The sequence below is a fragment of the Podarcis melisellensis genome (assembly GCF_964234715.1).
Source record: "Podarcis melisellensis genome assembly, chromosome: 4".
NCBI classification, from domain to species: Eukaryota; Metazoa; Chordata; class Lepidosauria; order Squamata; family Lacertidae; genus Podarcis; species Podarcis melisellensis.
In genome coordinates this window covers 48428158-48451019 of record NC_138531.1, presented here as the reverse complement: position 1 = coordinate 48451019, position 22862 = coordinate 48428158, and the positions used below count along the sequence as shown (strand labels likewise).

The window sequence follows — 22862 nt, the reverse complement described above, 5'->3', positions numbered from 1 at the left end:
ATCTTGTTTCAAAATGGTTCTAAGCATTGAAACATAGACAAAGTCCACCACCTCAGGAGCTCTCATTCCAAGTTGGATGACAGTATCTTCAGAGGTATCCAAATTGGTGCAGGCTGGAACTGTCATTCCAAAGTGGGTTACAATATCTTCAAAGATGTCTATGTGAGTACAACCTGGGTCCATCATGTGATGGTATCTTTGGAGGCATTAAAATTGGCGTAGTTTGGACCTGTCACACCAAATATTGGGTGAAGTCATACTTCAGGCCACCAGCTTGATTCAAAATGGTGCCCAGCATCCCAATGTCAACAAAAACTGCTGCCCCCAGCTCAGGAACCCTTGTGCAGAGTTTGGCGATGATATCTTCAAAGACATCCAAATGTATAAAGAACAAATGGCTAAACCACTTTACAAAATATATAATCGATTGTATGTATGATATTTTGCGGTGGGTTTTTAAAGCCTGATTGCTGAGGATATAGGTGTTGATCTTGTTGATCTTCATTTAGCAGCTCTTCAGAGTTTATTGTAAGAAACACTAAATTTGGCAGAAACTATTTGACCTTGACATAAAATCACATAAAAATCAGGAACAAATGGACTTTGAGAGACGGAGACTAAACCCCACCTTTAGTTCAATTCAAAGCTCTACTGCCTTTGTTACATTATTCTATGACTCCTGGTGTTGACTTCTTTGCTATCCCACAGTGTTTAGCCTCTTGGAGAACTGCCAAATTTAAGAGGCGAACACTCCATGTAATGTAATAGAAAGGCAACTAAGGTGGCTTAAAAATCAAACTTAAAATCAAACATGCTGGATTTTGTAAAGCACCCAGCAAAAGAAGTTAATCACATTCATGTAAGGAATAATGGTAAACGGGTAAAAGCAGGGCGGGAACAGTGCTACACAATAAAGCTGTCTTCCGCCACATCGAAGTCTAGCCTGCAAAACCACAGCAGGAAGTGATCTCCATTTTCAGTGGGGTTTGTCTTAATTGCCTTTAAACATTCCACACATACACACAAACACACACACCAATTGCATCCCACAGTCTGTGGGAGGCTCTCATTGAAGAGGGGTGAGAGCTATCATGGTATGGTTTATTCTGAATGTGTGATATGAACCCAGTGCTGAACGTAGGTGCCAATTAAATATGAAGATCATCCTTGAGATTAAATTAAGTTGTTTAATGAGAACATCTGAGAGATAGGCAATGTTAATTTCAGAGGAAACTCTCAAGGTGTTCCAAAGTATTTCTAGATTTTTGTCCTGGTCACTTAAAAAAAAACCATGGCTCCAAACTACAAAGAAATCAACAATAGTATACCTATATGTTATGTGGCTGAACAGTGTTGAATACTGAAACAATTTTTCAACCATTCACTCTTTGCACAACTTTTTATAGCACTTAGAATTTAATTGTTGTGCTACTACCAGGAAAGCAGACATGCATGGCCAGTAAGTAACCTCTGTGATTAACCGCTACTCTAGTGATGAATTCAACACTACATTAAAGCCAAACATCTTAAAAAGCAAGAAACAAAGACAGCTGATAAAGATTAATTGTGAAACTAAAAACATATGACTATCCAGTACAAGTTATTACACGGCTAGAAAATACTGAAGCCTGGCTTTCCGATTTCAGAAAAACAACAGTGATAGTGCCAAGTATTTAACTAAGTACTTATGCTTTGTATTAATTGCTGCTTTTGTGTGTTTTTTTAGAATTAGCCTGTAATATTATTTCATTATTTTCCTGACAAAAATATTTATTACCAGTTCCTTATTGCCTTGGAAAACAAATCAGGATTAAAACAGATGCTATTTTACCAAACCAATTAGTAGACCATATTATTTTTAAAACTTGCAATTTTATACATCAAGCATCTGTACAAAAATGAAATGATAAAATAATTACACTCTATTCCCTTCCCTTCCCTTTATATATATAAAGAAATAGCTTTCCATTATAATGTGCAGGTTTGAATGTTTTCTGGTCTTTCTGATCACAGAATGTGATAAAAACCCTGCAAAAAATATATTCCTGTACTCACATTCTGCTATACAACATAAAAAATATAGCGCATACCTGAGTGGAGTTAGATAGTTGTTTTTTCCACGGCTCCTCTGCGCTGCTGGTCAGGTTTGTGCGGTTATGAGGTAGAGAGAGTGCGTTTCGCTGCAGGTAAGGCACGTTTCCATTACTTCCACTTCCTGTTATGTGATTATTGCCTATCAAAATAGTGTCTGTACTACCCAGCGTTCTTGCTGTGCTGCAGGGAACTGAGCCTGCTGGAAAGGGTCCATTTGCCATAGGCTGCCCAGGGCAGGTTGGACGGATTCCATGCTGCGTGATGTTAGGCACTCTGGTTAGAGCAACCTGAGGCTGCTGACCAGAGACAGAGTTTGTAGGCAAAGACGAGTCAGCTGTTGGCCCATTAGCAATTCCAGTAGATCGTACCTGTGCAACTCCCGTCTGCCTCATCTAATAAAAAGCAAGTAAAATATAAAGATGTTAGCAGAATAACTTACAGAATCATGTATTTCATTAGGGTTTTTTTTTGTTAAATAGATATGACACACTGAAACTATGATACTCAAGAAAATGCTCTTAGCGGATGTAATATTTTCTTCTGATTCCTGTGAATCTGTCACAAATGGCGCTTCATACATTACAAGCAGATAGAGTGACTTCTTAATAATGCCATGTTTCTGTTTTTTCCTCTGAAATAGCACATACATTAAGGGTTAAAAGGTCAGAAGATCATTTGTGAGTCTTTTGTAAGCAAAAGCTGCAATTTGCAAATATGTGTGCTGTTCATAAGTCATCTATGCACTTGTAACACAAGAAACATGGAAACCTTGCTTAAGCTACATCACACACACACATGTACTCAGGTGCAAAACAATCTTCTATTCATAAGTATTTGTGAACATTTGATGCTTCTTTTTCCAGGCACCGTGTGTGTGTGTGTGTGTGTGTGTGTGTGTGTGTGTGTCTGATCATTCCTGTCAAGTAGTTAGTCAACATGCAGAGTTGACATTAAAACTAGAAACACAAAATACATAATAAAAACCAATTCACATGTCTAAAACAATTAAAAATGATCCATAATTATTGCTTATTTTTGCTAGATTTTTATTAACAGTGCCATCAGTCAGCACAAAACTCAAATAAACTAAAATCAGTTTTGCCCAAAAGCTTTCTGGAAAAGCACAACACCAGGGCCTGGCAGACCTCTCAGAAGAGGGCATTCCACAAAACTGGCAGCCTCACCAAGAAAGATCTGCTCCTAGTAGACATCAATGAAACTTTATTCAGCACTGCCAGCTGGAGCAACGTCCCCAATGCCAGAGTATATGATGGGGCACATATGAAATAAGGTTGCCCTTAAAGACACCAGGTGACAATAATTTAGGGCTTTAAATGTCAAAACCAGCTCATAATATGGAGCCCAGAAACATATGGATCTCAAGTGGAGAAAATGGGGAGAGAAGTGATAGCATGTAATAAAGGAGCATAATAATGTACGCTGCCTTGCTGGTCCTTTCCCTTCCAACAGAAGGAGTCTGGAGAAGTCTGAGGCAGTACATACATCATCATGTAATAAATATGATTTCAGAGGAGAACAGTTCCTCAAAATGATTGTTCCAGTCTGCTGGTAGGAGCTGCAAATGAAACTGTTCTTCTTTCTCAGCATTTCCACCTAGACACCATATTGTATCATATGGTGAAGGAAGTCCTTGACCTCCAATCCAAGAAAAATTGAAGATTTCTTTATTTTTATAAAATTCTTGATCAGATCTAAGGACTGAGTTCACACATTACGCTAGTCATATGGGTTAAATTTCATTGTCTGAATGCATGCTACTATATCAATCATTGTGTGATGAGTTATTGCAGGACACTAACTAGTTGCCATATTCATCTTAGCTGGGAAGCAAGATGTTTAACACTAATTACAAACCTTCTAACTGTCACTTAGTGGCTAGCATGTCTTCAACATACACATTTTAGTAAAAAGAATGTCAAAAGTTCTCGAATTCACAGAGCTCTTGAGGCATGACTATGGGTTGCATCCAACACTTGCCTATGCGCATGTCAACATACAGACTTCCACTAGTGCAAGGGACCACCTTTTCCTCTCCCCTGCAGCCTCTAACACACACTCCAGTGTTGGAGAAATCCCCTGAAACAGATTTGGGGGGTGCAGAGGGCTGCAGGGGAAAATAAAGGAAAGGAAAATTCTTGTTGTGCAAGGAGAAGCCAGCTCCTTCAAGACTGGATTCCACCCTATGACTTCTTCAGCTTGTTGGCAATTGTTTGGAAAAGAAAAAAGATAATTAAGACAGGATATGTACAAAACAGAAACAAATGTTTTTTGTTGGCACCTGCTGGTGTTGCTGCATCATGACACACTGACTCTCCAGCTGTTCCAGCAGAAGTTTCTGTGCTGGATTTAAATTATTTCTATTTGCACGCAGCTGGTCCAAGTGCTAGAAAATAAATTTTAAAAAATTACTTAGGCCCCCTGCATAAGTTTAGATTTGTTTATAACAATTCACGTGACAAAAATCTTCTGACACTATCTGTTTATTATTATATGCACCCCATTCGGTCCATCAATTCCTTTCCTTGAAACAAGTTGTACTAAAAATAAACACATACACAACCTACTCAAATTAAGTAAACCATAGATAAGAAATCAATGACTACAATTCCCATCATCTCTGACCAATAAATTCTTATCATACAAGCAGATAGTGAAGCCTGGGAAAATTCATGCTATTTTGTAGGCAACAGCACATCGGTTGTGTAAGCACAGTGACAACTGTTGAGGGCACTTATTTATTTCCTAAATTTATTCAGCAATTCTCTCTAAAATTTCCCTTCCTTTGGGAGAGAAACAATTTTGTTGTTGGGGAAGGGAAGCAATAGCTACAATCTAGCCCTCAATGAGACAAAGGCTGCCCTAGGCTCTGACTCAGAAGAAGGAAGAGAAATGCATGAAGTCGTGGATATTTATTATACAAAGCAAGTGTATTTTGTTTTTAAAGCCAAAACACAGTATATAACTATTATTGTCCTGCTACACATTCAACTATATTTTACCATGATAAAACTATAAAATAAAACAATTTTTAACAAAAAGTTCTACAAAGTGTTTAATGGTTATACCGGGGATAGGTAACACAGTGAATTCCATATGTTGTTGGACTCCATCCCCCATCAACCCTGACCATTGCCCATGATGCCTGGGTTGGATGGGAATTGTCCCACAATATCCAGAGTAGGGAATGCCAACTTGACACCCCTGAAGGCTTTCCTTGGGGGCCCTGGGCATGTGACTCTCATGTATTGTTATAGATTTGGGAGGGAGGTGAATAAGCAGGCATTTTCTTTTCCCATTATAGGGCTTTTCTGAATGGGGTGGTGATGGTTGCTCAAGTATGCACTGTTTGTGTGTGTGATTGAGAGAGATGCACTGCAGCAGAGATAGAGAGCAGGAGATGTTTTGTGGTTATGTATAAGTGAAGTGTGTGTTTATGAATGAGAAAGATGCTGGTTTCATCTATCATCTGTAGGTGTGAGTGTATGCAAGAAAGAATGAGTGTGGTGTGGCTACCTTGTATATTCTTCTTAATACTGGCGGGGGGCGCGCGTTCCCTATTATAAGACAGCAACAGCACCATTTTGTATGCATGTACATCATTATTGTGAGTTTGCCACAATCAAGACACAGCTTTCCACATGAAGATAGTGGGGGTTGGGAAGCAGTAATAACTGCATTCTCTAAAATTATGTAACTAGCGCTTTTTCAAAATTCAAAATGTGCCTTCTGGTCCAAAAAGGCTGCCAACCCCTGATCTAGAGAGCACCATGTGCTGCTCATGATTTATATAGTGCTTTAGGGTGCTCAGTGAAAGATATAAAACTGCAAATATTTTAGATAAAAAATATGAATTAAAAGGAAATAATTAATGAAGGCTTGGAGGTATGTCAGAAGATGAGAAAAATATGATTGTGCTGCATAGACTTAAGTACTTTATGAAAAAATTACAATAGGCTTTCTGTAGATTTACCTGTAATTTCTGTGGTGTCAAGCACCAAGAATGTACTTGTTGTTGTACTGGAGGATGTGACATTGGATGGCCACTGCTCCAAGCTTCTAAAGTGTTCTAAGGAAAACATTAACATTAAAAATGTGACTATAACGGTGAAAGAATTTATTAAAACTGTCCACTACAAGTTAAGAATATTTCCTTTAAAAATACTGCTATATATAATTCAGTATTGGTTAATATAATCATCATGGAATAAAAAGTAAAAGATAATCAACTGTGATGAAGAATTAAATAAAACCAAATGGTGGACTTAGAAGTTTATCAAAATTCATCTTAGTTCTTACAATATTATTAATGTGATGATTAAGCATTCTAAATATAAGCAAAGGTGGTAGACAAAATGGCATGATCCCCCCCCCTAACTTTTAGTATGCTATTGTTATAGCTACTGCAATGTTCAACTACTCCTAGTGCAATGTCATCATTGTGAACATTGCTATTCTGATTGTCATTTAAAAGAGTTATCTGAACAACAGACTCATACTCCTAGATGCCAGATTCTTGTAATTGAGTGGGGCTTTTTATGAGAATATATACCTTTGTTGGACTAGATGTTCTTTTCCTCTTGGCTGGACTGGACAGGTCATCTACATGGCTAGAAGGAATCATGTGTAGTGGCAATTGCTGTGAAATAGGTGTTTGACTGAGGCCTAGTACAGGTTCAGTATTTTGATGAGGTTTACAAGCCTAGGAATCAAAGGAGGAAGAAAAAAATATGGTTCTATACATTTTTAAATGTTCCTTAAGCTACATATCTTTTACCAGCTGCACATTTTAATAAGGGCTGTGTGACTATGCTGATCTCATTTATTGAAAACCAATTTCCATAGCATCAAAGGAGCAATGTGTACCTTTCATGGGGGTGTTTTTAAAACAAAAGTCTGCCGCAATTGCTATGTGGGATGAAATCTTTCTGATAATCATGAAAATCCACAAAGGTTCTAAATTGGTTCCCCCATATTTCCTCCAAATCACAGGGAGCCTATTCTTAATCTCCCTTTGATAATTAGTCTTGTTACCACTGAAAACTAGCCCTGTGCTACAGCAAAATACGCTTTACTACAGATTGATTGAAAAGAACCCTTAAAAAGCTGGGCACCTGCAGAACATAACCCAACTTCTCACCTGCTGTGCTGTGTTCATGGCACCCTGCCTGGAGGTAAGCTCTGCGGGGATTGGTAGGCTCCATGCCTCCTCAATACTAGGAAGTAATTTAGTTTTATTCTGTAGACTACCTTGTGGTAGGTTACACAACTGAGCCTAGGAAAAATTATGTAAAAAGTAAATTTAACACACGCCTAATTTAGTCAGATCAAGTCCATGAAATCTTCCTAAATTCCGTATTCTACTGTGTCTTAGAAAGAATACATTTTAGTTCTGGGGTTTCAGAGAAGTGCTAAGGATAAAGAGGGTAACCAGAATATAAACCTTTGTGAGAATCAGAACAAAGTTGAGCTCTGATTTCAGAGGTCTCATTAGCGCTTTGGTTCTGAAACTGCAAACAAGAGCAAAGGATAGTGTGTGTATTCTCACTAAATGCTATGATAACTTAAAATGTAGACAACACAAAATATGCATAAATTATATCAAGGTAGAAAAAAATACTTAAGAGAGACCCACTTAAAATGAGAAATTAAATGAAACTGCAAGCTATGATATGTTTAGAATGTATATGGAAACAGATCACACAATTCACAAAACAATCACATATTATATTGTGTCCTTAGTTTTTTTCATTCCTTCTCCCTACCCAGGTCAGTTAAATGTGTCCCTCTTCTTAGACCCAAGTTTTTACCTGTAAATACTTTATCCGTGCTGCAAGTGCAGAGGTATTACTACAATTTTTGCTTCTGGTTGCATTTAAGTAGCATTTAATGGCATCCTGAGACTGGTTGCAGGACTCATAGAGGGTGCCAAGGTCCATCCAGGCTGCAGCATGACCGTGGTCCAGCTGTACAGCACAGATATAGGCCTGTAATGCATCCATAGGCTGATTCTGCTGCTGGTACAGCACACTGAAGAGAAAGATGAATACAATTATCAATGACAAATATCACTCCCAGCCCTTTGGTGCGTCTCAGTATACTAACCAAGCTCTTCTAGATAATAATAAATAAAAGACAAGTGCATGTTTCACATTTGGAAAATCCAATAATACAGCTTTATAAATTGTATGATTTTTGGAAAATCCAGAAATTGTTCTGGAACCATCTTCCTGAACCCAATAGCTGCAAACCTTAATTTGCTACAATGAAATGGGTGGAAGCCACTCCCAAAAACTTATTTTAAACTGAATTATACAACTGTAATCTTAGTCAATTACATCTAAAAGTAAGTTTTAGTGCTAGCTTTTAAGAGTACATACTACACATTATATATAGCAATAAGGAAAAATTAATAATTTTGTATTACAGTTAAAATATCACTGGGGGTTTAAAGTTGTACTGCTCAAACACATGACTTTATTACGAGGGGGAAATGTAGTTACTTACCCTATAGAACACCATGTGTCTGCACTTGCTTCTGATTTATCAATAGACTGCCTATAAGATATAAAGGCATCCTGAACTTTCCCAATACTTGAATAGCACCTGCGGGGAAAGAAAATGTGTATTTATCAATCTACATATCTGAGCACAATTTGGCAAAAGTTTACCTTTAATATCAGTGGTTAACCTACATATTGCAAAAACCTGCTGTCTCAATATGTATACACTATACTTCATATATTTAAACGAACTCCAGTGGAATGTTCCATCTACTAAAGAACATTGTGAAAATGAAAGTAGCAAACTATCAATTTCAGGACAACCAAAACTGGGTCACTTCATGAAATACAAAAAGATTACCTTATTTATTTGTTCTCTAAATAGAAATTTAGTAAGTAAGCAAATAAATAAATAAAGAAAAGTTGGGGGGTTGTTACTATGTTATGTACTGTATTTATGTATTTTTCATATTGTAAACCATCCTGTGATCCTTGTATAAATAATAAAATAAAATAATAAATAAACTACGTTTACAGTTTCATCTGTGATATGCTGTAGTCTGAAAACACACATGGACTTTAATATATGGGTCCCTGCCTTCAAATAAACAGCCTATTGGAACAGAATAATTTTTAATATTAAATAAAAGGAAGTGACATGAAAATGCCAGGGATTGATAAATTCTAGAATATTTACTAAAGTAGAATAGACTTTGCCACAATAGTTTATTTTTTATCTAACAGTGTTCTTTCCAATGTAAGCACCCATGTTTTTTCAACAATAGTACCTATACAAAATTAGCCATTCGGATTTATTTTTCAGTTGCTGAGATAGTGTAAAAATACTATCTTCAAGTATCAGGTAAGGTAAAGGACCCCTGGATGGTTAAGCATGTATGCTGGTATGCTTTCGAACTGCTAGATTGGCAGGAGCTGGAACAGAGCAATGGGAGCTCACCCTGTTGCGCAGACTCAAACTGCCAGCCTTCTGATCAGCAAGCCCAAGAGGCTCAGTGGTTTAGACCACAGCACCACCCGCTCCCTTCTTCAAGTATTAACACCATACAACACAGGAAGAAGCAGGCATTAAACAACACAGGAAGATGTGGTAAGGCTAGAACAGGTCTATCAAACCAACACAGCTCACTAACTACACACTGTGGCCTCAGCCCAGTATACCTGAAGGAGCATCTCCACCCCCATCGTTCAACCCGGACACTGAGGTCCAGCTCTAAGGGCCTTCTGGCGGTTCCCTCACTGCAAGAAGCGAAGTTGCAGGGAACCAGGCAGAGGGCCTTCTCGGTAGTGGCACCCGCCCTGTGGAACGCCCTCCCATCAGATGTCAAGGAAATAAACAACAGTCTGAGTTTTAGAAGACATCTGAAGTTTAGGGAAGTTTTTAATGTTTGATGTTTTATTGTATTTTTAATATTTTGTTGGAAGCCGCTCAGTGGCTGGGGAAACCCAGTCAGATGGGCAGGGTATAAGTGATGATGATGGTGGTGGTGGTGGTGGTGATGCAAGGTGCTTTGACATCCCCTTTGTTTTCTGCATTCTCAAGCAGGGAGCAAAAACAGTCTTATTAAGCTGGGAACTGTGTTACCTAGCGTTAATGTTGAGCTATGTATGGCTTGGTATCTACACAGTTGTAAAGGACTGGGTTAGAACATAAAGAGGATACTAACAACATCACTTTGGGTAGATTACAAAGAACACAAACGTCTTATCTCCAAATAATGATCTAAATAATGGTTTTGCTGAAGTTATTTTGCTATACTTATAATGAACAATGTCATACATGCTACAAAGGCTATATTATCCTAGCAATGACACATTTCCCCAAAAAATAATTAACCTCAGATAAAGTACTAGCTCTGTGGTTTTCATACTAAGATTAAATCGGACATTTGTTCTTTCAGTGTATGCATGTGTTAATATCGCACTTTCAAAATGTATTTAAATGGTATACCACCCATTTTTACCTTCCAAGGAAATACCAGGACTGCCCAGAATTGGGATCTGCCTCTAGAGACTTCTGGAGACACTGAATAGCATAGTTTTCCTTGGTGGCTTTATCTCCTAACTGATCCACTGTGTGATGCATCCACCCTAAAAAAAGAATATATACATATATATGGCTATTTGTATTTCAGCAGGGATGTTATTGCTACTCACTAGCCTGATTCAGACATCAACTCATGTTGTTCAAACAAGAAGTTGTGGTTAATTTTTTTATTAATTTTAAACAATTTATACTACTTAATTACAATCATCTCCAAGAGGAGACTCAATACAATGAAATTAAAAATTATTTATGGCTATAAAATCAGAATTCAATTAAAAGCCTGAAGGAAGAAAGAAAAGTATTCAGTAGGCACCAGATATTCATTCAGCAGGAAGGGGGCCTCTCTAACCTTCAAACTATAGTTTGAAACAAACCACTGTTTTGGCCAAATCAGTCACATTAATATTAACCCTAGTTTGTTGGTTCGGATGACATAAGTTGTGGTTCAGCAAAGAAGCAAAATCTTCCAAACTATTCTGAGCAGCTGTACTAGAGAACAAGGTGAGGGGGAACATCAAAGCTTAAGGCTCAGTGTGGCTCACTTTAGTCGTGCTAAGCTATGGTTTAGCACAAGGATTGGAAACCTGCAAGCTTCCAGATGTTGTTGCATTCCAACTCCCACCAGTCCCAGACAGAATACCCGGTGGTCAGAGATGATGGGAACTATAGTTCAAAAACATCTGGAAGGCTGCAGGTTCCCCAATTTTGGTTGAGCATGACTTGCTAATGCAGTTATTGAGTGCCTACTGCATGGTTTTTAGAATTTATAAATCACATAGAATAACTTTTCTAAGCAGAGCAAACAAAAAACCCTACAGGTGCACAGCCTAATATTGAAGTTAAGCCACTATAAACATCTAATAAGGAGAGAGAAAAAACACGTACCTGCTCATAGCTCAACACACAATATTGTAACAGAACACTCTTGTAAAGTCCTATATTGAATCAACCAAGCCAAGAGTCCATTCAGCCCTATAATCTGCCTCTTAACCATGGTAACGAACTTAAAATTTGAGTATTAGAAACACTAGGAATATTAGGCTTCAATGGCTGGTGGCTTCTCCTCCTGATGCCACTACTTTGACTCTCCTTCCCCTTTGCGGCAAGAGGAGGAGGAGGAGCCAGCCACTGGAACCGGGACACACCTGGCTTCTGTACTTTCAGAATATTGGAGGGCACAACCCCCATACCAAAAATGTTTGGGGGCCCGAAATGGCTCAGGCCCCAGGAGTTGGCACCCCTGTGTCTAGCATTGAAAAGCAGTACAGATAGAAATTTTAAGTAAGCAATTATATATTTCCAAACAGAACTTGCTACTGTCCAGTTCTACCTCCTACTTTGTGAAGTCCTTGAAGTCAAAATATAACCTCTGCTGAGTGTAGCAGCTTTTCATATAATGGTCAGGTACAATATTCCCATAGAAGAGATAACAAACTGGGCAAACTGAAGCACTTTTGGCCTTTGTTAAGGCTGTCAGGTAAGGAAAGGAATGCTTGTGTACATAATATCTGACAAATGGCTCTGAATTTGACCTATAGCCCACCAGACATATAAAGCAACATTTTATTGCAGGTCCCATTTGTTTTAATCTGTTAGCATCTGAACTAAAAAGGAACTCCTATATTTAATTCTAGGCAACTAGCAGCTAGAGGTAAACAGTAGCTAAAGGTAACTAAAGATAATCAATACTTAATAAAGGAAATATGAAGTATCTCAAATATTAACACGCAAACAAACAGCAATTACAGCAGTGTCAAAATACATCCAAGCTACTTTAGAAGCAGTAAGACCTGCATAAGACCTGGATTCATTAAATCAATCCATTCAACAGAGAAGTTAATTTTCATTATTAGTCTCTGTGTAAAAGTATAAACTTTTATAGAAGAAAATCTTTTGAAAATACATGTTAAGGTTACTTTAGGAAACTAAAAGATTCATCCTGTATCATTTGTTGCAACTGGAGTCATATCTGAACTGCACCTCTGAGCTTAAGGATTCAACAACAAAGTTCCATGCCACCCTATAGACAGCAAATAGTTGTAGAAAATCATGTACAATAATTCCTTTTCCCTCACGTACCCAACTTCCTTTTACATACCTAACTGCTGTAAGACAGTTGCTTTCACTTGTGCAGGGAGATTTTCGGTCTGCAAAAGTTGTTCATATTCCTTCTTTGCCAAGTGATATTTTCTCTAAAAAGGAGCAAAGCATGCTTATAAATGCTGGATTTTTTTTACTGATAATCTGGATTGGTATTATAGTCAAAAACAAGAACATAAGTGAATTTTAATAACAATTAACACACAGCCGTAGAATACTGTTTTCACTGATAAACACAAGTATGAGGAATAGTAGCTGCTTGTTCAGTATTTACATAATAAAATATGAACATATTACTCTTGTGAGTGGCTGATCTATTAGCTATGATTTTGATAAAGATGACCCTTTATTCCTATTTTGATAAATTAAGAAGGTTCTACTGTGTTAGTGTTGGTGGCATCTGATGGTTAAGATGCCCATAAGTGACTCCAAAATGGGGAAAAGCTATTGATCTGGGTTGATAAAGAATCAAAGCAAATTGACAAGAGCAACTAAATGCTGCACATTAAATAGGATAACATAGCTAATGATATTTGGTTCTACTACTAGCTAATTAAGTACGCTTCAAACCTTGTCTCTTATCTGTTAGTGCTGATGGGGAGAGAAGATATATTTCATGACACAAACAAAATCCCTCAACTGAGAAAACGTCCCTTTTTATGCTTTCTGCCATCATGTCTCCTATCTGCTACTTCTTTTAGACCATCTCCCCATCTGGTTAGAGTGCCTTTCTCCTTCCCAAATTGAGTCCAGGCAATCAGAAATTACAAAATGATTGTGAAGGTATATAACAAAACAGGTATGCTGATGTAGTGATGTTACTAAAGGCAAACAAGGTTGACCCAGAGTAAGGGCAATGCTTCCTGAGTAGGTGAACATTTCTATCTCATTTCAAAAATCACTAATGGGAGTAGCTTCTCAATTCTGACAAATATGTTTGCTAAATCACATTTATTCAAGCTTAAGTCTTCTTGCTATATAGCATAGTTCTACCTTAACCACATTTAATAACAAAAAAGTATTATACACTTACCTGGGTTTCGTATAAATGGGCAACGTGAAACCGAACTGTAAAAGCAGGGAGATTCAAGAGAATTAAGTACTGTAGTATATATGTATACACATCTGTTGGAACATTTATGTGTTTGTGAGTGGGTGCTGAACGATAAATCAGGGTAGAAGAGAGTCTACACAGGTGCTAGAGACTCAATTTTTAAAATTTATTTTATTTATTAGATTTGTATACAGCCCTATACCCGTAGATCTCAGGGCAGTTCACAACATATTTTTTTAGTTTTGTGAAACTAGACTTGATGCTAAATGTATCACTATCAACCACATAATTTGACAAAAAGATGGCAGGCATGGGAGGCTGGGTATGGGGAAGTTTAACCCTTTCCCTCCTAGGCATAGTCCCAATAAAAATCACACAACCCCCATCTGCTATTAGCCCCAGAAGGAATGTTCCCATTAGCACAGGGGCTTCCCTTCCATGAATAATAACAGGTGCTGGGGTACAATTTCCTAGTGGTGAGGGAAAGCCTCTCTTCCCTGTGCACTGTAGTCTTTACAAGCCGCCATCCCCATTTCCTTTCCAATGTCATTAAGTTTTGAAAAATGAACAACGTTCACAGATTCTTCAGAAACATCTGGTGGCCCTAGTTGTTGTCTATGGTACAACACTGGTCATTTCTCAAAACATCAGGATACAGAGTGAAATCAGATAAATTCTAACTTAAAGCGTTTGCAGATGACTTAGTTTTGACATTACAGGAGCCAGAATCTAGTACGAAAAGAGTATTACAACTGATTCAAGACTTTGGCCGGGTGGCGGGATTTAAACTAAATAAGCAAAAAACTAAGGTGTTGGGAAAAAACTTGACAGATATTGAGTCGGAACGGTTTCAGAGAGAGACAGAGTTAACTGTGGTTAAGAAAGTCAAATACCTAGGGGTAAACATAACAGCAAAAAATCTGAGTCTGTTTAAAGATAACTATGAAAAATGTTGGTCTGAAATTAAGAGAGACTTGGATAGCTGGTCAAAATTAAAACTCTCATTGTTAGGCCGAATAGCTGCTATCAAGATGAATGTATTGCCAAAAATGTTGTTTTTGTTTCAGACATTGCAGATTGTAGACAAAACGGAGTGCTTCCGGAAGTGGCAGAAAGATATTTCTAAATTTGTCTGGCAGGGCAAAAAGCCCAGAATTAAGTTTAAGATACTAACGGACGCAAAAGAAAGAGGGGGCTTTGCCCTGCCAGACTTAAAGTTGTACTATGAAGCCGCAGCTTTCTGCTGGCTAAAAGATTGGCTACTTCTTGAGGACACGGACGTGCTGGATTTGGAAGGTTTTAACAATGCATTTGGATGGCATGCATACTTATGGTATGATAAGGCTAAGATTAACAAGGTCTTTAAGAACCATATTGTCAGAAAAGCAATATTTAATGTCTGGACAAGATACAAAGACTTATTAGAGAACAAAACACCGAGGTGGCTGTCACCCTTGGAGGCTAAGGCCCGAAAAAGACCTAATATGGAGGCCAATTGGCCAAAATATTGGGAAATATTAGAAAGAGATGGAGACAATTGGAAACTGCAGAGTTTAGAGAAAATGAAAGATAAAGTGCGAGACTGGTTACACTATGCTCAGATTAAAGAAGTGTTTAAGAATGATAAAAAGTTAGGATTCCAGGTGGAGAAATCGAAATTGGAAACAGAATTGCTAGAATCTAAGACCAAGGTACTTTCAAAAATGTGTAACTTGCTGCTGAAATGGAACACACAAGACGAAACGGTTAAATCGGCTATGATAAAGTGGGCTCAGGATATTGGGCACAATATTATGTTTGAGGACTGGGAAAGGTTGTGGACCACTGGGCTGAACTTCACAGCATGTAATGCTCTGAAGGAAAATGTAATGAAAATGATATATAGATGGTACATGACCCCAGTGAAATTGGCTAAAATATACCATTCGTCTGATAATAAATGTTGGAAATGTAAGGAAAATGAAGGAACATTCTTTCACCTCTGGTGGACCTGTCCTAGAGTGAAGGCCTTCTGGGAAATGATATATAATGAGTTAAAAAAGGTGTTTAAGTATACCTTTACCAAGAAACCAGAGGCCTTCCTCCTGGGCATGGTCGGCCAGAACGTGTTAAAGAAGGACAGAACATTTTTTATGTATGCTACAACGGCGGCAAGGATACTTATTGCTAAGAACTGGAAAACTCAAGATCTACCCACACTGGAAGAATGGCAGATGCAGCTGATGGACTATATGCAACTAGCTGAGATGACTGGCAGAATCCGTGACCTGGGAGAGGAGAGGGTAGAAGAAGACTGGAAGAAATTTAAGATTTATTTACAAAAGTACTGTAATTTGGTTGAATCCTAACAAGGAAGTCAGAGTAGAAATAACTGTCTACCATTAAATTATAATTTTATATTTGAGTTTAACCTAAATACTGGATTTAAGATCATAAACAAGATGATAATTTGCTTGGAAAAATTTGTTTGTAATGATGAAAGTGGAAGTGGGAGACGTGAGGGAGTCCACAATTGAATGAAAGGATGTTATGAAACTTATTTTGTTTGTTAAATAAGCATTTGTATGAAAAAACCTTAATAAAAAATTATAAAAAAAAAAGAAATCAGATAAATTCTTCAAGCTAATAGTAGTAATAGTAGTAGCAATAATAAACCAAGGAGCTACTAATGGAAATATTTGTGCTTGGACTTAATCTCTCAGTCTCACAATATAGCCTGCATAATAAATGCAAATACATACATTCCTGAATGTCAGATATTTGTGAGTATATATAACTATAAATCACAACAGCTTTAAGGCAAATAGGTAACTTTTCCTGGAAAAAACACTACAGATTCTGAATTTAATCCTAATAAAGAATTCTTTTCCTCCCTGTCATATTTCAGTTATTTTTTTCTCCACTGTTGTTAACACTCTTTTTCATGAACCAAAATGAGTATTGTGGCATCTTGAAGACTAACAAATTAATTATGGCATAAGCTTTTGAAGAGACTGATTTTAGTCTAAAACCTGGAATCTCTATCCACCATTTGAGAGCCAACAATATAGACTTAAAGAGTAACATGAGAATAAAAGACATGTTCCCTACTCTGGGGAGAATATAATCTAAATCTTGACAGTAAGGGAGACAAAAGGAAAGAGAGCAAAGAACAGAGAGAAGGAAAAACATCTGCCTGAAAAAGCACAATAAATATTTTTTAAAAAAATTGGAAAGATAATAGTATGAAGAGATCGAGTTGAGAAGATGTGGTCTGTGATAAGAAGGAAGACGAGGAGAAAATGAGCAAATACAGTAAAAATCTGCAGAGGTGACGAATATCATATATTAAATCTGAAATAACCAGCCAAATCTCTCTACAGAGCTCTAATTACTTTGTCATATGGTATAGGGAATCTAATGTTCAATAGAAGAAAATAAAAATCCTAACTGGAAAAGCCTAACATAGCCTTGAACCCAAATAATTGTAAACAAAGCACACAATCAAAAACAGCAGTTCTAACTCTGTAAACACCAATTTGGCTTTCCATTGGACAGTTTAGGGCAGAGCTTTCCAAGCTTTTAATGTTGGTGACATACTTTTTAGACATGCATCATTTCACAACATAGTAATTTAGTTTTACTAGCAAACTGGACATTAAACTAACCCCTTTACAGGCCTGGGAGGAACGTGGTGAGCGTTCGCGTGATGCACCAACACACTTATGCAATGGCTTTCAACCAGTGTGCTGTGGCACTCCGGGTTCCTTGAATGATGGTCAGGGGTACCGTGGGCAACCCTGGCCTCTGTCCCTATTTCCTTCCCTCCCTCCCTCCTCTGATGCCCTCTTGCATCTCGGCTGACCAAAGGCTTGCACAGATGTTTGTTGAAGCAGCTCTGGCTACAAGCTACCCAGGCAAATTGTGCCTCTGGGGCTTCCCAAGTCCCTGTTGGGCAGTGTGAGGAGGAACTTCTCTTTGGGGTGGCAGCTGCAAATTCCTGGAGGACTGCCAAGGAGAGGAGAGAGGAGAGGAGGAAGAGGGTACACTCCACCAGAGAGGGTTTTCAAAAAAAGGGTGAGAGGCTGCCAGCTTTGCAGACAAGGGATGACATAACTGGGCTCCTGAGCCCCACAGGGGTGCCACAGAAGGAACGTACAGTGGTACCTCAGGTTACAGACGCATCAGGTTACAGATGCATCAGGCTACAGACTCCGCTAACCCAGAAATAGTACCTCGGGTTAAGAACTTGGCTTCAGGGTGAGAACAGAAATCGTGCAGCGGCGGTGCGGCAGTAGTGGGAGGCCCCATTAGCTATAGTGGTACCTCAGGTTAAGAACAGTTTCAGGTTAAGAATGGACCTCCGGAACGAATTAAGTTCTTAACCCGAGGTACCACTGTAGTTGGGTCAAGGAAGCCATGGACTCAAAAAGGTTGAAAACCTCTGCACTAACATCTTGTGACACAGTTTGGAAAGCTCTGGTCTAAGGAAAAGATTATCTAGACAAATATGAAACAGTAACTAATTTCAAGCGTAATGGGGGAATCTAGTTGTTTTCCATGAGAAGTTTGCCTTCACAAAAGGAAAGCCTGAAACTCTCCAACATGTTACAAAGAAACAACTACTTAAACCATTTAATATTTTAAGAATTCATTTTAGTTATTTGCTGATAGTGATGCATTATTATTTTCAAAAGAAAATAATAAGTAGCTCCAGTGCACTAAATGCTACATGCACACACACACACACACACACACACAGAGAGAGAGAGAGAGAGAGAGAGAGAGAGAGAGAGAGAGAGAGAGAGTGTTCTCCTTAGACTGATAAGACAGCAGTGAAGTGGGAAAATGGATTAATCATGACACTAGGGTGATATAGACATAAATCTAAAATGTTACTAAGACCACAGATAAATTAAACTACTTACTTTCAGCATTGGACAAAGTGCAAGGGTTGCAGTCAACCAAAGCTAACTGAAAATGCTGTAAAAGAGAACAGAAAAATAAATGTTTTTCCCCCTGTAAAAAGCTAAAGAAATATTTGGTAGATATTTACTTTATATAGATTCAGTAGAAGATAAAATGATGCAAGCAATACATGCAGGAAAACGTTAATGGCATACAGTACATCCAACCACTGAATCTTTTTTTATTGTATGTTACAGTGAAGCACGTACAATATATGTCAAAATCATAGGGAAACATAAAGCAATTAAAGGTTTATGTAGACAAAGCAAAATATAAGATTCAAAGAACTAAACGTAACAAAACTAAACCAAAAAATATGTAACCATTTCATAAAAACAAAACAGCAATGCTTAAAAAATATATGAAAGGTCATAGAAGAATTCAACTGTTACCAGGAAAATGCTACAGTCAATGTTTGTTTTCAGGGGGGGGACTAATCATTTCATTATTTTTATACCCCACCCTTCCTCAAATTAGGAATATAGGGCAATTAACAACTAACTAGCCAAAACCAGGCAAAATAATAAAACTATCATAAATACTATCATAATAAACTGCATCCGAGCTTACTAAAGTTGCAAGAAAGGAGATTCCAACTAAACATCTGGGAAAACTTTCTGACAGTAAGAGCTGTTCAACAGTGGAACAGGTCTCCCTTGGGAGGTGGACTCTCCTTCCTTGCAGGTTTTTAAGCAGAGGTTAGATGACCATCTGTCTTGGATGCTTTAGCTGAGATTCCTGCATTGCTGGGGGTTGGACTAGATGACCCTAGCAGTCCCACTCAACTCTAAAATTCTATTATTCTAACTCAAAAATTACAATCAACAACAATTATTTCTTTATACCTGCCTGGCTGGCTGGGTTTCTCCAGCCACTCTGGGTGGCTTCCAACAAAATATTAAAATACAATAGTCCTTCAGATATTAAAAGCTTCCCTAAACAGGGCTGCCTTCAGATGTCTCCTAAAAGTCTGGCAGTTGTTTTTTCCTTTGACATCTGGTAGCGGGCACCACTACTGAGAAGGCCCTTTGCCTGGTAGCACTAATTATCCAACAAATATCAAATTCAGCTCAGATCCAAAACACTAGAGAAATAAAAAAATGTATTTAACCATTACCAAAATGTTTCTATTTTAAGTGCCAGCTAGATTACAAGCAGCAAGGTGCCTTGCCACATGACAGAATACCCTGTCATCATCCTACCAACCACTCCAACAGATGGGACAAGTGGGGCTTCCCCTGCTGATTGTAATGCACAGTTGGATGTTACTGTGAAAGGCTCTCAGGTACTTGAGTCCCAAGTCATTTCGACTTTATATGCTAACAACAAATCCCTGAATTATATCTGGTACCTCAGCAGCATTCAGTACAGTGCTTGGAGGTTTCAGGTGACATGATCCCTCCTTGCGGATCCCAACAACAGCTATAGCCCACTGGAGACAGAAAACTTTGATCTCTAAAGTTTTCATCATCCCTGATGGGATATCACATTTCTGAACAAAAGGTTTGCCTACTGGAGTTCTCCTATATACTCAGTAATCCAACACTAATACTGAGTTTCATGATTCTAAAAATATGGAAAAACTCCATGTACACAATGAAAAAATCCTGAGCACATATGAAACATTTCCCTTTACAGAAACTTGAGGGCCCTCTTTATAGACACATAAACATATGAAAAGCACATGAAATCATTCAAAAGTCCATATTAATTCAAAAAGTGTTATGTATTTTGCACTTATTTTTTCCTCACTGAAACATCCAGGATTTTCAGAAGTAAATTTGCTACTGCTAACATTTTAGACTATTAATAAAACTGCATAGTGGTATGTAATTTGTTAGCACAATTTAACTAACTGTATGCTGTTACCTTGAACACAAATCAAAAGAAAAATAGGAGCAATTAATTACGCAAACAATTCAAGGTTCAGGGTAAGTAACTGATACTCACCCACTTTATCAGAATGTCATAACAGAATACTGCAAACATGCCTTCACCCTCATCATATAAATGAAACATCACCATACCAGGGTGGCAGTAATGTTAATGTTTTTAAACAAGCATTTTTCATTCAAAAGAATTACAAAAGTATTCATTAATCAACTAAACAAGCAAACCAAGAACTCCAATGGCATCACAATGCAAGATGAACTATAAAAACTAGTGCTAGAGCGACCAATACATGCATTCACAGTCTTACAAAAAAAGTCAGTTTTGCTGATGCACAGCTTTATTTTATTTCTCTTTTAAACAATAAATAATCAAACTAAACTGCTTGGAATTATTTCTACGGAAAAATTGTATGCTATCTCTAACTTGCAAATTATAAATTTGACTCATTGTGCATAAGCTACCCTTTTCCAAGACTCAAGAATGGCTGCAATACTATTTATGCTTGGAAAGATTTAAGGATGTTGATAGAGATAAAATTTCTGAAAACTCTATTAAACAAAACCTATTCAAAAAGACCATCATACAGCTTTTCAGATTCAGAAATAAGCAAGCCTGCATCTAGAGGCCTTACAAAAATACAAAAAACAAAAACCAATTACAGAGATAATTGGCACCTCATATAAAAAGGAGAGAGAGAAAGAGAAACCACCCAAAAGGGCACTGCAGATCTGTCAGTATTAAATAAAGCTATTTGAAAGCTACATATAAATAACAAATGTTCAGTGTTGAATTAAGAGATGGCAGTGGGAGATACTAATGAAATGCAAACAAAATCACTATTTCTAAATTTCAGCTTCAAAATATTTAACAATACTGAAGTCTTTCTACAGTACCACTATATTCTGCACAATTTCAGAACAGCAGCATATCAAAAAATACAAAACATAACATTTGCCAGGACCATTTAGCATAGAACACGAAAAGCTATGTCGATGACCCAGAACATGAAGGTAGGTAATGCAAAAATAAGAAAGAAAGCATCTATCAGAAAGCTGCATATTTAATTACTAAAGCTCATACATGAACAACCTATTCATCTTGAACAATCCTGCATATCTGCCCTACAAATTAAACACAGAAATTCCCTTCTGAAGTATTCAATAAAAAACAGCTATGTAGAAAAACAAAGCTTTTTTTTGTCAAAAGGTTAACAGTTTACCGTCTCTAGCACTATAAGCAACAAATACATCACATTAAATATCCAGCTCCAAATCTCTGCAGCAAGCCGAAGCTACCAAACATCTGCACCTCGTACAAATATTGCAGTACTGAAGCTGGCTGCTGCTGTGTGAAATAGTTATTATGCAGGAGAGGCCACTGCAGTTCAGAGACGACATACAATACCTCAAGGCAGACATCAGTCTACAGAAAGTCAAATCACGAGTAAGAGGATTTACCTACAAGGAACTAATCTGAATGTTTAAACGTGGTGGCATCTTTTTAAGCACAGCAGCAAGTCAATGACATACTTTTGATTTGTATGGAATTATGATTGTGCAATTAATCAGGAGACTTCTTCAGAGCCCTTGGCTGCTGATGTGATTGTGGTAAAAGTCAATGATGTGACCTTTACAAAGAATTGTAAATTCAGTGTTTGTGTGTCTACAAAGCTACTACCACACACAGAAGCAGTCTCCTATGGCATTACACATGTTTAACAATCCACTCAGGACTACACAGTCTATTTCTTCAGGATTTTATTTTATATCAAGAGGCTTCAAAATGACACACAGTAGTACTTAAAAGAAGAAGAAATATTAGAAAAGTTACTGGAAAACCTTTTGATTTTTACATACACATAAACTATAATGATATTCTGAAACTGTAATTTTATTATATTTTTCATCCCTAAACTGCTGCAAAATTTCATAATCGGTAGTTTAAAAGTCTATGTTACACAAGTCAAGCCATCATTAGAAACCTGACAATTCTGACATGAACTTACCATAGGACAGCATTAACCCAGCTGAGTATAACTCTTAGAGCTGTCTTTTCTAACTGTATGACCTAGGTGTGATGCCTGATCCTGAGAAATGTCTTTTGTTGAGATAACTAGGACACAGAAAGCCTTGCGTAATCAAAGTGCTGGCAAATAGCCAAGGCTCCATCTGACAGGCATGTTGAGAGT

At 37.6% G+C, this 22862-nt stretch overlaps 1 protein-coding gene across 3 annotated transcripts in view; it reads right to left on the bottom strand.

Moving 5' to 3' along the window:
• Nucleotides 1–22862, bottom strand: part of KDM6A (lysine demethylase 6A) — a 102187-nt gene that overhangs the window by 35181 nt on the left and 44144 nt on the right. For 2 of the 3 annotated variants that reach the window (XM_081907801.1, XM_081907799.1), the window contains exons 7-17: nucleotides 18742–18796; nucleotides 13814–13848; nucleotides 12779–12872; nucleotides 10598–10724; nucleotides 8620–8718; nucleotides 7923–8142; nucleotides 7253–7387; nucleotides 6665–6814; nucleotides 6086–6181; nucleotides 4394–4498; nucleotides 2091–2486 (exon numbers count right to left, since the gene is read on the bottom strand). In XM_081907801.1, the coding sequence (XP_081763927.1) occupies nucleotides 2091–2486; nucleotides 4394–4498; nucleotides 6086–6181; nucleotides 6665–6814; nucleotides 7253–7387; nucleotides 7923–8142; nucleotides 8620–8718; nucleotides 10598–10724; nucleotides 12779–12872; nucleotides 13814–13848; nucleotides 18742–18796 (1512 nt within the window). The remainder of the gene's footprint in view (nucleotides 1–2090; nucleotides 2487–4393; nucleotides 4499–6085; nucleotides 6182–6664; nucleotides 6815–7252; nucleotides 7388–7922; nucleotides 8143–8619; nucleotides 8719–10597; nucleotides 10725–12778; nucleotides 12873–13813; nucleotides 13849–18741; nucleotides 18797–22862) is intronic. The other variant, XM_081907800.1, reaches the window with a different exon arrangement.